General features: G+C 38.5%; 1 protein-coding gene across 2 annotated transcripts in view; it reads right to left on the reverse strand.

Annotated features, from left to right (window-relative positions):
• The window catches only part of map3k1 (mitogen-activated protein kinase kinase kinase 1, E3 ubiquitin protein ligase), a 58006-nt gene extending 43322 nt beyond the window's left edge, over positions 1-14684 (reverse strand). The window contains exon 1 of one of the 2 annotated variants that reach the window (XM_006627038.3): positions 14029-14684. In XM_006627038.3, coding sequence (XP_006627101.2) covers positions 14029-14534 — 506 coding nt within the window. In that variant the 5' untranslated portion in view covers positions 14535-14684. Of the gene's footprint in view, positions 1-13852; positions 13960-14028 lie in introns of those variants that run through there. The other variant, XM_015337801.2, reaches the window with a different exon arrangement.
• Between the last annotated feature and the right edge of the window lie 1710 nt (positions 14685-16394).

Genomic DNA, 16394 nt, shown 5'->3' on the forward strand with positions numbered 1-16394 from the left:
AAATCATATTAATTATGATAACCGAACTAGTCCTACAATACAATCTCGGCTGGAAAAACCGTACAAACGTAATCTCATCCCCCACAGCATGTAGCAGAGACAACAACACACTTCTGTTCAGCGTAGCACTGAGTTGCATATTATCCACTGTACCCACTCAAGCCTTATCACTCCCAGCGTGATTAACACCAGCACCTGCTCTTCAGTTCTTTTGGTTAATGCAAAACTGCAAGCCTATCCCCTCCTCAACCTTGTGTACAGACATCCTCTGCAGCACGGTGACCACTGCAAGCTCCTGAAGAAACCATCCTAGACTCAGCACTGTGGTACAATCACTTCCTTATACTGTGAAACACCTTTTCCCAGTGCTTCAACCTATGAGCTTATTTCAGTGCCTATACTGGAAAATTCCACTGTGAAAAGGGCCAGTTTCTCCTTGACTTTTCTCCCAGTGAGCTTTAAGGAGTGTCTATGGAAGTTTGGTACAGGACTGTTAGAATCGAATGCATCTCAGGCTGCCCCAGTCCACTTGGCTCATGAACTGCAAGACATTCTGGCAGCATCCTAAATATTTTAAACAACTGTATTATCTTTTTCAATCTCAGCAGTCACTGCTATAGTCTGCGTGACAAAAAGAAATCTGCCTCTTGCATTACCACTGGGTCCTGACATGATGAAATCTGCAAAAACTAAAAACCATGAGTCCTTAGGAAAGACAACTCTGAGCCAAAAAAAAAACAAAGCTTCAATTTTGTTTGAGGTAAATCTTTGCATGGAGAATGGTAAAAGAGAGCAAGTTTCAAAAGCTGCAAAACTAAAGAAAAATAACTGACTTAAAGATTGCTGTACCACTTTAAAGAAAACTTCAATTCAGCATTAGAAATGTACTGTTGGTTAAAAGAGACAACCCTTTGAAATAACGAGATAATGTCTTCTTTCACCACAGGAATAATTAAATACACAAAATAATCAAAATAATCTGGAGGAAAGCTTAATGTTATGCATCACATTTTTAAAGCTAGATTTTTCAGCTAGATTTATTAGCACTTCCACCAATTAAACAAGGAATATGAACAAAGTTGGATGCCATTAAATTTAAAAGCACTAAGGAAAAGCCTTACTTATTATATCAGATACAGTATTAACAGCTAATTTTTTAACCTTTAATTTTTTTCTCAAACGGGTGGTTGTACAATACGATATTTTCTTGGCTGATATGCCTTTGGTCTCAATCTAAACTATTCTATGCAATGCTGAAGCACATTATTTCATTTCTAATACTGCATAGAAACAATTCAGGCATGAAACATAAGGGAGGTAAGGGCAGACTTACCTAATACAAACTACAAAGGAAAACGAAAACCTGTTTAATGCCCATTACCTCAAAAGGTCAAAACAACCCCAACCTTCTTCCTTTGCGCTTTTCTAATATTTATACATGTCAAACAATTGTCTAATAATAATTAATAATTGTTCACACTTATATAGCGCTTTTCTGGACACTCCACTCAAAGCGCTTTACAGGTAGTGGGGACTCCCCTCCACCACCAATGTGCAGCATCCACCTGGATGATGCGACAGCAGCCATAGTACACCAGTACACTCACCACACACCAGCTATCAGTGGGGAAGAGATCAGAGTAATGAAGCCAATTCATAGTAGGGATTATTAGGAGGCCATGATTGCTATGGGCCAATGGGAAATTTGGCCAGGATGCCGGGGTTACACCCCTACTCTTTTCGAGAAGCGCCCTGGGATTTTTAATGACCAAAGAGAGTCAGGACCTCGGTTTTACGTCTCATCCGAAGGACAGCCAGTTGGTTGCCAGTTGTGAGTTGCAGAGTGATATGGCTGCTGGCGGAGGAAGGAACCATTCCTTCGGAATTAACTGCAATAACGGATTCAGTGCTGAGGACAGCGAAACCCTAATTCAGATTCAGAAACTAAACAATCACAACCTGACAAAACCAATCACCTTTTCAAAATTCAGGAGTTGGTCCTTCAACAACTGTTTGATTTCAGAACAGCAGCTACAAAGAAACAAAAAACAGAGGAGACAAACAAAAGAAAAGGAGAAACAGAGGACAGTGCCTACACTGTTTGGGCAGGTTTCACCTGAGGGATTGTATAGAATTTCATTACTGAAGTCACAGTTGCTGCCAAGGATCTTTAGTGTTGTTGCAGCACAAAGCTGGACAATCACACACTGGAATGTTAAATTTAAGAGCTCTTAAGTCTACTGATCTAATAAAGATTGAAAGGATTCAGCTTATACTACATTTCTGTTTAAAAATGTTAACCACTTTTATGTGCTTATTTGAATTTCTTATCCCCCCCAGAAAAAAAAGTTGGTATTAATGGGGAAGGGGATTTATGAAAACAGTAGCAAAATGAAATCCAAGCATTAAAACACCTTTTGGAGAAAATTGCGCTTAAAAATTAGTAACAGCAATGCAAGGATTCATGCAGAGTATGTAGAGTCTGATAAGTAAAGAATGATGTTCCTTGAGATGACCTCAAACAACTGAATATAGGACAGTGCAGATTATTTTTACAGAAGAAAAGCTGCTATACCCCTCTGGTGTATTAACTGAAAACAACTTTATTATGAACCTATTGGAGACATAAGGTCAGAAGTGTATTTAGGGCACCTATCTTGCTGATCTTTCCCAAAGCAAAAATAACTTTTGCGCAAAAATCTAAAAATAACTTTTGCTTACTCGTTGTTTAAAACGGGCCCAGTTTTTTTTCCTTACATTTTTATAGACTGAACTAAAATAATGAAAAGTAAAAACAAACGTCTTAAATCTTTTGAAAGTTAACATTGCTCTCATAGGGATTGAATTGCTTCAGTTACATTGTTCTACATTGTTTTAAGGCAAGTTTATACTTGTTCTTTGACTGCAAGAAATAGGCAAACAAGAAACAACCCAGCTTAACTGACATGTAACACAAGTTGACCATAACATACCTGGTACCAGATAAGTCTTATTAGTTATTATGAAGAATGATCTGGTGCATTACTGAAGAGTTAGATAACATAAAAGTAAGACACTTTGTTAAATTCTTTCCCTCCCATTTCCCGTAGTGCGATTAATCACAGTTCAGCTGATTACAGAGAAGCACCTCACACCACCTTGCCTACACCCAAGGATCCATTTCAAGTCCCGATACTGAAAGCTTAAGTGTCACATTTCACACTCACCCAACACACATTTCTCTCAGCATTGCAGTGCGGTGGTTAATTCTCCAGACCTCCAAACAATCAAACAAGCAGCTAACCAGTTTGATTTATGTCACTCACCAAAATTCAAAATTTGCAATTCTGGATATTTCTCCATTGTTTAAGTAATTAAATAAGTAATATTATTTGCCACACACAACAAATACACAAATCACTGATCTGAAGAGAAATAAATAACATAACTGGCAGTATTTCAGTACGTTCTTGATCCGTCTACTAATCTGTTTCTATTGAGAGACATGATGACTTCATCTCCAACAGTACAGTTATACCAAGACTGACAGTCATTTACAGGATTGAAACTTAACACACATTCACTACTTTTTTCAAGATGCTACTGCATGCATAATCATCAACAACAAACTCCAAATAAGCCATATTCTGGTGTGATGGATACAAAGTTTGAAAGCTGTGACTTAATTTTCCTGTGGAATTTACAGCAACATAATTTCTTTCAAATTATGTAACGTTACTGAATTAATTAAAATTGCCAGGAGGCAATATAAGAATTATATAAATGATTTAACATGGGTTTCTGACCTTCTAGCTTTTTACTAGTACTGTTAATCTTTGTTAACTATAGCAATTTATAGTAATGCTGTTGCCTCAAAACAAACAGTCAAAAAACAAATTGATGGACAATATTTATCAACAAAGGCCACTCCTGTATTTCAACAGCTGAAATGTCTTGACAAATACGTTAATTGAAAGAGCACTCTCTCTCTGCAAGGTTTCAACAGTTTCGTGCTAACAACTACAAATCAATCTTTCCCCTTACAATAAGACCTTTTCTTCCGAGACTCGAAATTAGGCCTGTAACTATAAACAGATCCCAAACCCATTCCTTCCTCCTATTCCGCAGTTTCTTCCTCCATGGTTTGTGTCCTCACGGCGTCAAGCCAAGCCTGGTGCAACAGGCACTCTCAAAGTTTTCTTGAACACTCTCAGAGGCCTGAAACGTCTCAGGCCGTCTTGAAGGCTCAATTCAGAGTTTGCACTCACGTGTTCCTCCACATGAAACACCACACCTCTCCCTTAACTTTCATCACACCTTCGACGAAGACTACTCCACTTGTTACCTGTGAAACTATGTGCTTGATGTTCATTTATAGGAATGGAAACTGTACCAGTACTTATTTTCAGTCATGTTATTTTGTTGTCATTTATGCTGATTTGCATGGTGTATTAGGTACAGTCATCCTATATATATGGTATAGGAGACCTCTTTCCCAGTTATTCGATTTTTCGTTATCCACTTGCAGTTCAGGAACGTTCCATCTCCCGCAAATAAGGAGGGCTGGGTGTATCCTGCTCAGTGTTTAGAAAAAATGATATCACAGAAAGGAGGGGAATAAAGATAGAGATAAGCATACCACGGATCAAAACTTCTCTCTCCATTAAACCCACTCAGGAGATATAAAAAAAGGAAAAAACAACCCATCAACACAAAGCAGATCGATGTCTACATTCTTTAAAAAACCTAAAGCGTTAACAGCACAGCTCAACAACTGAAATCAAGGTGCTCAGCTTTTCCAGCATCTAACGGTATTAGGTGTCATTAATATATAACTCAAACTCTGTGTGCACACATTTCATCTAAACCCTGGTCTTATAATGCAGGGCCAAGGTACTTTTAATATTTAAGCCAAATAACTAAACCACACATTCTTTACTAAAAGCTCCAAACTGAAGTTATCTTCATATAAAAGACAAACTACAAATTATCAGCCATCCATTCACTATAGTAGAGATGATGGGGATTTGTTTTTAGATGCATTTGTTTCATTGGACAAGAAAATCTGGGATAATATGTACAGGCTAGTAAAGAGATTTACATTTTCTAGATATAACCTATTCAGATGACAAGGTTTCCGATATCATGAGTCTGAAAATATAACAAGTTAAATAATGACATAATGATTATTCACAAATACAGGCATGTAAATATATTGATATTCCAGTCTGCTAACACCACCTTTAGATGTCCTTGTTAATGCCACTCACTTAGGAATAATAACACTTAATGTCTTTCATTTCAGGAGTGCTGCCTCACTCATGTGATTAACATGGGAAGGAAATTACCCATTCAGTTCTAAGAAGGGCAGGTTTGTTTTGTTAGATATAGCTTAGCTACAGACAAGACAGTATATCCTTTTTAGTATCTCCTTATATATACACGTCTTTATTTTCATGTTCAGTACCATTGAGGTGGTTATTTTCATGAAAGGCCCCATTCCAGAAAAATGACACGGTTTAACTTATTTATTTGGATTCCTTTAAGTAGGCAGACCTACTTTCTGAGTAGATATAAACAGGAGCCCCATCATTTCCAAGCTTTGAATGGGACTGACTTCAAAATGTTTAAGTAATTGAAATACACTGTAGATGTTGCTGTTGTTAAACAAGGCTTAAAGGTAGTCATAAACCATTAAGCAGTGTGAAAGCAAATTGAAACCACAAATACCCCATGAATACTGCTGTCTTCTATACCATGAAGTTCAAATTTTTAAATAGAGTTTCAATCCAATACAACCAGATATATATAGAGCAGTACCAAGCAATCCCTATCTTTGACCAAACAGGAGGTTCACAAACACAAAGATATTAAATAAGATAAATAAAGAGAATATAAATCATAAAGATGTGTGCAATCCAGATATTGCAAATACAATTAACAACAGTACATAACCATCCAACTGGCATAAGATAATTACAAAAGGTTTATGTGGACTGAAATACAACTTAATGGACAAAATCTATAGCTTTATGTTACCACACATTGAGACCAAAGCATGCAGAACTCTTAAAATTAACTAAAATACAATATATCTCACAAAGACATGGACACCACCATACATGCCTCAAACCAGTAAGAACTTTAAAATAACATGTTACAATTATAGTAAAAAAAGAGGAATTATTTCATTAAAAAAACTGACTTGGTTTCTTACGCAGGCATAAGGTTTATAAAAGCTGCACGGTTTTTATTTGAAAAAATTCACTTCACCCATCACATACCTGTAGAAATGCACAATCAGCAAGGTCACAGCACAGTGAGTCACAGACCCGAACCTAGCAGATCTACCATTGAAATCCTCTCACCAGTTCCCAGAGGAAAAAAAAGCTCCACACCCCTGGGATATCAGTGAATCTTCAGAAGCGTTTGTTTTTGCTTCTCCAGATCTAGTGGTGGCTTGTTTCTTGACAAGCACAGTTTTTTTTTTTCTGCTGAATTTCCTCCACCTCCTCTCTTCACATTTTAAAAGGGAAATGGCTTCCGATTTTTAATACCGATCCTTTGGCTGCTCCCACAAAATTGCAGGAATAAAGACTGACAGCAAAGAAACAAACGCATGATTTCAAGATTCTAATTGGGCCTTTCTTTTGACAGCTTTTAAGCTGTAAAAAAAAACATCACAGAACACAATTCTGAAGGAGAAGCTCAGTGAAATATTCCCAAGAGAAAGAAATATAAAATCCAAATGTGATGCAATAGATGTTGACAATCCATGACTATGTGTTTTTCTGCACAAATAGGTGAAATAATGCTCAAGGGTGGTAGGGTGGCAGTACCAAGAGGCTGTGGATATTTAGGATTTAGGACAACATGATTGAAAAAGTGAATGTAGCAACACCTACATAAATACCCAATAAATTATGTGCTGCATTAAGTTAAGAAATAAGTCAGAACTTTAGGGTTGCCTAAAGTTAAAATGTCTGGTTACCAACTGGAAAAACTAAAATGCACTAAAGGCCATAATTACTTAGAATTTGTGTTTTAACATTATAATCAACTGGGTACAAAGAAGAGGAGGATTGATGTCTTAGAACAAAGACAGCCTCATGGTCACAAAGACTTTTCAAACGGAAGAATGGGATCATCACAAACAACCAACGAACTACTGCACTGCACAAACCAGAATGTCAGAACTCCTGCCACATCCGATGGAAATAACACAAATTAACTGTAATCCCGAAAGCAGGAAACGCCTATCTGAGACATCCCAGGTTCAGATGGGTGTTTCCAGCTTTCCCTCTTCCAGAGGAAAACTTTTCTCAACACTTTACTGCCACCCAGGCAGTTTACAACACACAACCGAGCCCTGAAGCACCAGGTGAGCTATAGGTTATATTATTTAACTGACATTTTCACCCAAACCAAGTTACATTTGCACTTATTTATTCAGCTGGGTATTTAACTGGTACAATTCCTGTGAAATACCATGTTGACAGGCCCTCAGGTGCAGTGTCTCACCTGGGATTTGAACACATAACCTTTCAGAGATGAGTCCAGTACACTTACCAATGCTCCACACTGCTGCCCTGACTTAACCAAGTTTGCCCTCATGCTCAAGGTTAACCAAGTGTACCCTCTGCAACCAGAAACCAGCACCCTGACAAACAAGACTGTCACTGGTATAAAGCACATCATGGGCCTTGCAATAGAAACAACTGTTATCTGTTACACCAAATAATGATTGTTTTCCTTTACATTAATTTGTCAAACCACCTATCTTTGAGGAGGAACTAATTCTCTGTGCATTTTAAGACAAAAAAAGAAAAATGCAGTGCTTCCTAACTTTCTCATAAGTCAATTCTCAACACAGCATGTTGACATAACCTGATTTATCAGTTTCATGGTTCGTTCAAATAAACATGCAAGGGCGGATGTTTTGGCAGCTTTAATCAAGCAATAATAAATATGTACTTAGTTGCCATCCTCATCAAACCAATTTGACCATCTGGATTTCCCCATTTCCGTTGTCCTGTCTCATTAAAGACGTTTCATGTTGGGTTTTTTTTTTTTACTTTGCCCACATAAGAGAACTTTTTAATTAAACAAATTAGCTCCTGTAAGTGCAGACATCCCAAACTCAGGAGCGTCTGCAACACAAATCTATCTCTCCATCGCATTTTCTCTCCATCCTCTTATCATGAGCCACTAGGTCCTCCCACAGTTAAGACAGCAACAGCAGCACGATTCATCTGATGGAAAACTGCACCAAGAAAGGGGAAGAAGAGCAGGGACAACGCAGACGATTCAAGCGTAAAGCACAACAATCCGTTAAGGGATGACTTTCGTCAGACTTCGTGGAGCCTCCGATTAGAAAAAAGGACACAGCGCACAACTGGATTTCTGCAGCCCCCTGCTGCACAGGAAATGGGGTTATTAATTTTAAAGCCCAGCCCTGCATCGGACTTTATGGAAAAGTATTGCAAAATGAGGACTTAGTAAACAAATGGCAACAGCTTGTTTACTACTTGGGCGTTTTAAGCATGACCTTCACAGTTTAAAAGCAGCAAAAATAAATTCTGTGACTTACAATAAGACTTTGTGTAACGGACTTCAGAATTTCAGGAAAAGAGAGCACAGTTCCTGCGTGGCACATACAAAACATTCTGATGGAGACTTAACCTTGCGCAGCGTAATTTGTGGGAAAAAAACAACAAATTGAACTCAAGGCCGATAAGACGCTAAAAATATAAGACAATGTCTCCTTATTCTGATACTTGTGATTTTTCATTCTATTCTCATTCTATTTGGTTCATCTTTCACAGATATAGAAGACTTTATGTAATATGATAAGATGATAATACAGTGCAATTAATCTTTCTCTTACAGCCCCAGTTGAAGAACCTTCAGTTTCATAAGGAATTCCCCTACAGTTCTTTTCCACTTTTCAAAGAAACTTTAAATATTGAAATAAACCTATACATTCAAATTCAGTTGTAAAAGTCTTTATTAGATTTAATGCAACTTTAAAACCACTTTGTTTAAAAATTACAATATATTAAATGTAACAATATTGCTAGGGAAAAACATAAAGCTGCACTACACAACCAGATTTAAAACCCATTTCTAAAGTGGATACACCAGAATCCCTGATCTGAAGAGATTTTTAAAGAACAGTCTATTGCCCAAGGCAAAGCCAGTAATAACCACTTCCCTGTCTCAGAAAAGAACTCCCAATTCCTGAAGCAATGGCTGCAGTTCATAAAAAAGAGGCTTTTAGTTTTAGCTACTACAGTACATTACAAATTATTGCTTAATGACATGCAACAGATAAATTATCTGAAATTGGTTGCATTTGCACAAGTAAAATTTCTGAACGTTGGCATTTTTTACATTTAATTGTTCAAACCCATGCATTCAAAATTAGGCCTACCTTCAGATTCTTTTCTAAAAAAGGCCAGGTTTTAAAATGTGTCCCCCAAAATTTGTTAGACATTTCCCTTTTTTAGATTAAAAAAAAATCAAGGAATTAAGATGAAAAGTGAAAAATGCTTCCTAGTCACACTTTTACACACAAAGTTCCTGTAAGTGTAGCATTCAGATTTAAACAAGAATTCTAATCATAATCATGAATTTAATTCCCAATCCAATGAGAAAACATTAAGGAAATTATAGGCCTAGGAAATCTACCAAAGTTGAATACAACTGATATAAAAATCAATGAACAATTAATTCACATATTAATTTTACTCAGACCCACAGTCATCTTTTCCCAAAGTCATCATCAAACACTGGAACACGTTTAAATATAAGGCTTGTTGAGCAAGGGTCTACATAACATTTTTTTTAAACTAAAAAAAACAAGGGTTTGCCAAACCAAATGTCACACCACACGGCTTACAACAGTATCAAAACTAAAAAAAAAAATAACATTAACTACTTTCTAGTTCATTACAATGGGATTCAAACCACTATAATGAAATGTTTGTTTACAACTGCTCCTAATTTACTGCTTACGTTATGTACAAAATAAATTTCTGAAGTTCCCCTTCAGACATCCTGAAAAACAATTTCCCATCTCAAACTCTCTAGATAGTTACAGAGCTCAGAGGAAACCATGACCTAGCTCTATAACTGCCCCTGAAGACTGGGAAGGGAACCTTCCCAAATAAAAAGCTACTTCACTGTACTCATACTCAATTACCCTTTTCCTAATACGAGATTCACTTAACCCTATCAAAGCTAGAGCAGAAAACTGATCCCTGATTAAAAACACTGCTCATAAATGAATCTTTCCGGTTAATGATCAGACACCTGGCAGCAGTATATCTTCAAAATAAACCGGGATGGTTTCCTGTGCAAAGGGTATGAGGTTCTGCGTTTCAGGGGCACCCCTGCTGGCTATATAAGCCTTCCCACGCTGCTGTTATAGAACAAGGAATTTCTCAAGAGGCCGACAAAACAGTGCACGAGTATTCTAGCCTACCTGCCCTGAAAGGCCTGCGTGCTAAGGGGAAGTGTACACAAAACTGCGAAATGGCACCACAGGGCTGTGGCTGCCTTAACATTTGCCCCAGTAAGGCAAAACAGACAACCGTATGACTTTAACCATGCAGAGTTGGACAAGGGGTTTACTACCAGACTTTACTTCAGGCTGAAGAGTGGGGGCAGGGGTAGACTATCACATGACACCCTATAGGTCACAAAGCATGGAAAGCAACAAACACCCACAGAAGAAACACAGCTGAATACGGCGCTCTATTTTTAATTCTGAACCTAGCTTTACCTATATCTCATCACCAACTAACAGAGAAATACCCCCACAAAGAGCACTGAGTCATCTATTGCTTACTGCCAGAGTAAATGGAGCTCAGAATGGCATAAGAGAATAACTTAGGGTGGGTGACCAAAAAATGTGGATTTCTGAAGATATTTTCATCCACATTCTGTAAAACCTTCACATAATTTCTGTCTTATTAACATACCAACATGACACGTGTGAAGATCTAGACATACATGTGCAGCAACAGAACAACTTTAGTGTTCATTTCAGACACTGCAAATGGACTTACAGTCCAAAATGCAACCCCCGAAGGAGCATATTTTTTAGAAGGAAATATCTTTTGAGTGAAGTTACCTACAGATCCCATAGACCGCATGAACATAAAACTGTACTGCACATGTAAACAAGTCTTTAGAGACTTTACAAAAAGGTTTTTTAGGCTTCAATTTCCTCAAAAAATAGTTTTACAGGCCATGCAACTAAGGCACCTTTAAAAGCAAATGTGCACATTAAACTGTTAATAAGTAAGGTACACATCACATTCCAGTTGTCATGCACAAGCATTAGAAATGCTTTCTGCTTCAGTAATGAAAATACTCATTAAACACACAATTTTTGATCATTAAACCCAATAGTTTCAACCAAATGTCACAAAGCATGGTTGTTAGTGAAAAATGTATCATGCATGTCTAGTGAAACCTTTTACTTTTGAAATGTTAATGGGAAAAATATCACCTGTTATATTTTAGCCATAGTTATATAAAAATTAGAATAAAAGCAGACACTTTTGTATGTAAATGGGCAAAGTGGAACATGTACAAAACATGGAACTGCGTTATTTACTATACTGGTTGCTTTTTAAATTGTCTTAAAAATAGGAAGAAAGAGTTTGTGCCTTGAAGGCACATTTAAATTAAGTTCCCATGTCAAATCTCTATCACTAAACACTCTTGAGAACTTTTAACTTCAAAAAGGACTCTTATAAACACAGACGAAACCACATTCCCAAAGAAACCTGGCTCAAAACAATAGTATCGGTTCACAATACAGTACATTCCCACTGCAGGAAATGGCTCCAGGAGGACTGGTCTAAACTTTGACAAAGATGGTTTCCGACCCACCTTATCTGAATTTTAAAGAAAGCATGTACTTAAACCATCCACTCTTTAAAACTGCAAAATCTTTAGGTAATTATGGTGAAAGACTCCCAACAAAAAAACATATCTGTGCAAAACTAACATTTCTGGATGCTGCTCTGTACTTAATTCTACCAGCTTAATGATCTTCCTGTGAGGCTAAAGAAAGTCTTATAATCAGAAGGGGAACCATTATGCCAGATAGTTTTAAGTGCTTACTCACTGTTCTGCTATTCAGCAATAGTTAAAATTATATTAATAATTTATTAACATGCCATTATTGTTGAGCAATTACATCTGTTATTTCTATTTACCATGGGATGTGTTTATATGTTTTTTATGTCTACATCTTGTATCTGGTTGGTGTGTTCTGCCCCGAGATATGTAAAGTAGCTTTTTATCTCACTTTCCATCTGTCCCTATTCAATACACTAAACTAGAACTATATTTATGCAGAAACTGGACCCGTGCGTTTTCAGTTGTACATTTTCAGAGGCAAAGGTGATATACCACATTGGAATACCGCTCTTTCACCATTTTATCTTGACGCATTGTATTCACCGTATATTATCCAATTCTACACCCCGATTTACAAAAAGCCTTCACCGCACTGACAACAAAAACGCAGTCCTTCATTCTAACCGCTTCGCTGCTTCATCTCACGCCATAACATTGATTCATTCGTCTGAGTAAAGGACTTCCCCATTAATTTTTAACTTTCACAGCAAGAAAAGTTTAACTCCACCAAAACAAAAAGATGTTTCGCTCTATGCACGTCTACTGCGTTTATAAGCGATTAGAATTAAAATATATCTAGCACACCTCTGCAGTCCGAAATTACTTGGTGCCCCCTGTACCACTGTTTAACTCCACTGTTGTTCTACACGACATAAAAAAGTTACATATTTCAAAAGAAACTGGCTTCTTTCTCCCCCCTCTCTCAAAGGCAATCACAGCCCTGCGCTCCTGCGAGTTTCCCCACAGCTGCACACCAGCAGAAACTGGCGTCTCCGCTCACGTGCTCGAAACCTTGCAGGCTTGAGGCGCAAGACCGGAGGAGGAGAGTTACAAATAAAGCACTGACGGGACCTCTTTTAAACTGTATGAATATACCACATTACTATCAATCCCATGCAAGCCATCATAAATCACCGATAGCTCATCTTGCATTTCCACGTCTTGATTTAATCGATTCAGTAACAGAAGACGTTACTTTCCTCGGAATGTTAATAAAAAAGGACTTTACACCCCATGTATACCTTGAAACGTACTACAAAATCCGGCTTGGCTATAGAAACAGCCGGAACAATGTCTTTCAACAGCTCCAGCTGATAGGCTGGAAACCACACGTTACACATTTTCAAACGTAGAGGCGATCATGACCTCTGTCACTGAGGTAGCAGGATGCGGACGTGGACTCAAGAAATGCTAGGAAACAGCCATTACGCACGTATTTTGGGCTAACGAGGAAAAGGTTGACGTGCCAAACCTGAGAAATAATTAAAATAAACGTTTGGTGGGACCGTTAACCTTAAAAGTAAACAATCGCTGTTTCGTTGATCTTCGGTGTAAAATGTTGAATTCCCACTTTCAGCTGCGGGAGAGGTATCTAGGTATCCGTGTGGCTTCATTAGGCAGAAGATTTCAGTTTGAGCTCTGACATTAGAAACCAAGAGGAAAACGGGGTTATTTTTAAAACCAGGCAATGGTGTTTCAATCCCGGGGTCTCTTCCACAATTAATTGCATCCCGAAAGCGCATTTCCCAATCTAAAAGAGACCAACTCTTTCGCCGCCTGCGCCTTTGAGATTGCGATTTCCAAGATATAAAACACAAAAAAATCCGTAAATTTCCTAACGTTCCCCCACTAAGAATTTAAACGGATCGCAATTCACTTCCCGGCGCTTTTCACACAATCAACTCTTCTTTAAAGGCTGCAATGTGGTGACACTCACAAAAGTTTCGGAAATCACATCCGCCGGGAAAAGTTGAAGCGCTTCTTGCACTTCTGCCGTGGCAAACATCCACCTCACCCGTAAAGCAGATCACAACACCCACAACACGAAAAGCAAAGCCCGTTAAATTCGAGACTCCGGGGGGAGGAGGAGGGGAGTAAGGCTTAATCTCCTACCTATGTGGTGAAGAGATCATGTCCAGTGAAGCCCCCGTGGCACCACAGTCTGCATTGTGGTTGCCGCAGCTCCCACGAGTGGAGATGCTCAGCAATTCCAGAGCGGCGGCAGCGCACAAGCCGCCGGCGTGACCCGAGCTGTCCGACACGGGGCGGCTGTGCAGCGAGTTGCTCTGCGGAGCCGGCTGGCTGGGTTGCAGGAGGGTCGCCTGGATCCCACCGGGAGTAGAAATCGACAAGAAGTGCAGCTGCGCCGATATCGGAGCAGTCCCGGTCTCGGGAGACAGCAGCAGCGACTCGGGCTTGTCCAGATCTACACTCCTCACTTTCCGCAGCTCCCTGCGTCTCCACTGAGGGTTTTCCCCGCCGCAGCCGCTCTTCGCCGGCCCGAGGCTGCTCGGAAGACCAGCCGTGCTGGAGGTGCCCTGAGAAGGACTGCCGACGCCACTGCCGTTATTTAACTCTGCTATTCCCGACGACGAGGTCCGGCTCCCCGCCGCCGCCATTTTCTGTCCCGGAGTTTATCATTCAGGCTCTTTGGGAGAGGGAGTGGAGGGAACTGGGGGAGGAGAGGTGGAGAGGAGGAGCGAGAGAGCTGCTGGTGTTTACACACTACCGCAAACGGCGCAGCTGGGGCAGCGTGCTTTGCGTAGCTAAAGATTGCTGCTTATGGGCTTTAAAAAGTGAGACACCCGAGTTACTAAGGCTGGAGTAATGTTATAAATAGCCAAAAAAAGTTACAATCTGATATGTTTACCGTATTGGGTTTTCTCCTTGCCATTCGTTCTGTTTGCCTTTATTCCGTGAAGCTAAAGTATTTACTAAATCGAGGACATGCTCACGTTCACCAGTTCTAAAGCTTAGTTAAAATGTAAAAAATAATTGCCGTTATAAGAGTAATACAAATTCGTTAGTAGGTAACATTTTAATGTTTGTGGATTGGTGTTACAAATGTGATGAGTATCTAGTTGGAGACCATATTCAAATAAAAACAGATTTATTCATTTTATTTTCGTATTTTTATGGTGCTTAATGTTTTTACACCTGTACTAAGAATTTCATTGGTATACTGTTAGTTACCTGTGTCATTTTCGATTTCACCTGTCGTTTAGTCTCTGAAGAATATGCAGTCACTGTAAATCACCTGATATCATAAAGTGGGACGGAGAGTGAACATTTTCTGATTTTTAGAATTCAAAAGGCCAATGTTATGAAGATTAGTCATTTTTCAAGTCGTGATATAATAATCCATTCCAATTTTAAAACTCAAACGCTTACCAAACGAATCTCACCTGTTGTTCCTGACAGCTGGTACATTGTATTCAGGATAAAATACCCACCATCTTTCCCATTTAGATTAACAAACTTACAAACAGAAAAGGCAGACTTGGTTCAGTATGTGGAAGTACCACAGATAGAAATAGTTATTGACGGAAGGTTGCGCGCAAAGATATTTGTTGTCTGACCAAACTACCTTTCTCCTTTAGCCTGTGGTAACAGCTGTATGCCCCTTTGTCCACACTAACCACTATTACATTTTATACAGTGTATAGTGTCACTGATATCGGAAAAGGACTGTATGGGGAAATGCACCGATACTCTTAGGAGGCACCGTATATTGCCACCCAAGCCTGCATGATGATAGGATATCCAGCCAAAATATCCACAACCAAATGTATTGTACTAGTAATTTATATATTATATAGTAAAGATAAAACTGCCTAGGGGTTGTAAAGAGCCTAACAACATGTGGATAAACAATTACTTTTTGTTTGTTGAGTATGGGATGTTTTCTGCTTTACACAACAAAACCCTTATACTTGGTAAACCCAGTACACCTGGTGGTGGACAACTAACTTGGGGAAATCAAATGCTACAGTTATGTTTTTATTTTTGAGCTGTAAAAATGTGTTTGTTTAGTTTCAAAATTCATTTTTAAATCATGTCTATAAATATAAATGTATAAATATTTAATTTATATAAATGTACATTTGTGTTTGACACATCGCTTTACTTAACCATGAGTGAGTGGTATGACGTTTCCTTTTTTGTTCAATTTTTTTATTTTATTTAAAGCCTTGCACATGTGAAAAGGGTAATCAGTCTTCTGGTAGACATACTCTCACGGAAAGGCGAAATTGGATAGATGAATATATCTGGAAGTTAATCCAAGTAATCCAACCCAGATGGACAAAGAAAAGCTATGGTCAGGAGAGATTACTGTTGTATGTACCATCAATTAATAATAACGTCCTTATTCCAGTTAAGCTATACATTACTTTTCTCCCTCCTCAGTGTTAGGTTTTTATGGTGAAGTCCTAAGTAAAAACACACTATATATTACCTGTTATTTCCTTCAAGTGTCA

The sequence above is a fragment of the Lepisosteus oculatus genome, chromosome 3 (assembly GCF_040954835.1).
Source record: "Lepisosteus oculatus isolate fLepOcu1 chromosome 3, fLepOcu1.hap2, whole genome shotgun sequence".
NCBI classification, from domain to species: Eukaryota; Metazoa; Chordata; class Actinopteri; order Semionotiformes; family Lepisosteidae; genus Lepisosteus; species Lepisosteus oculatus.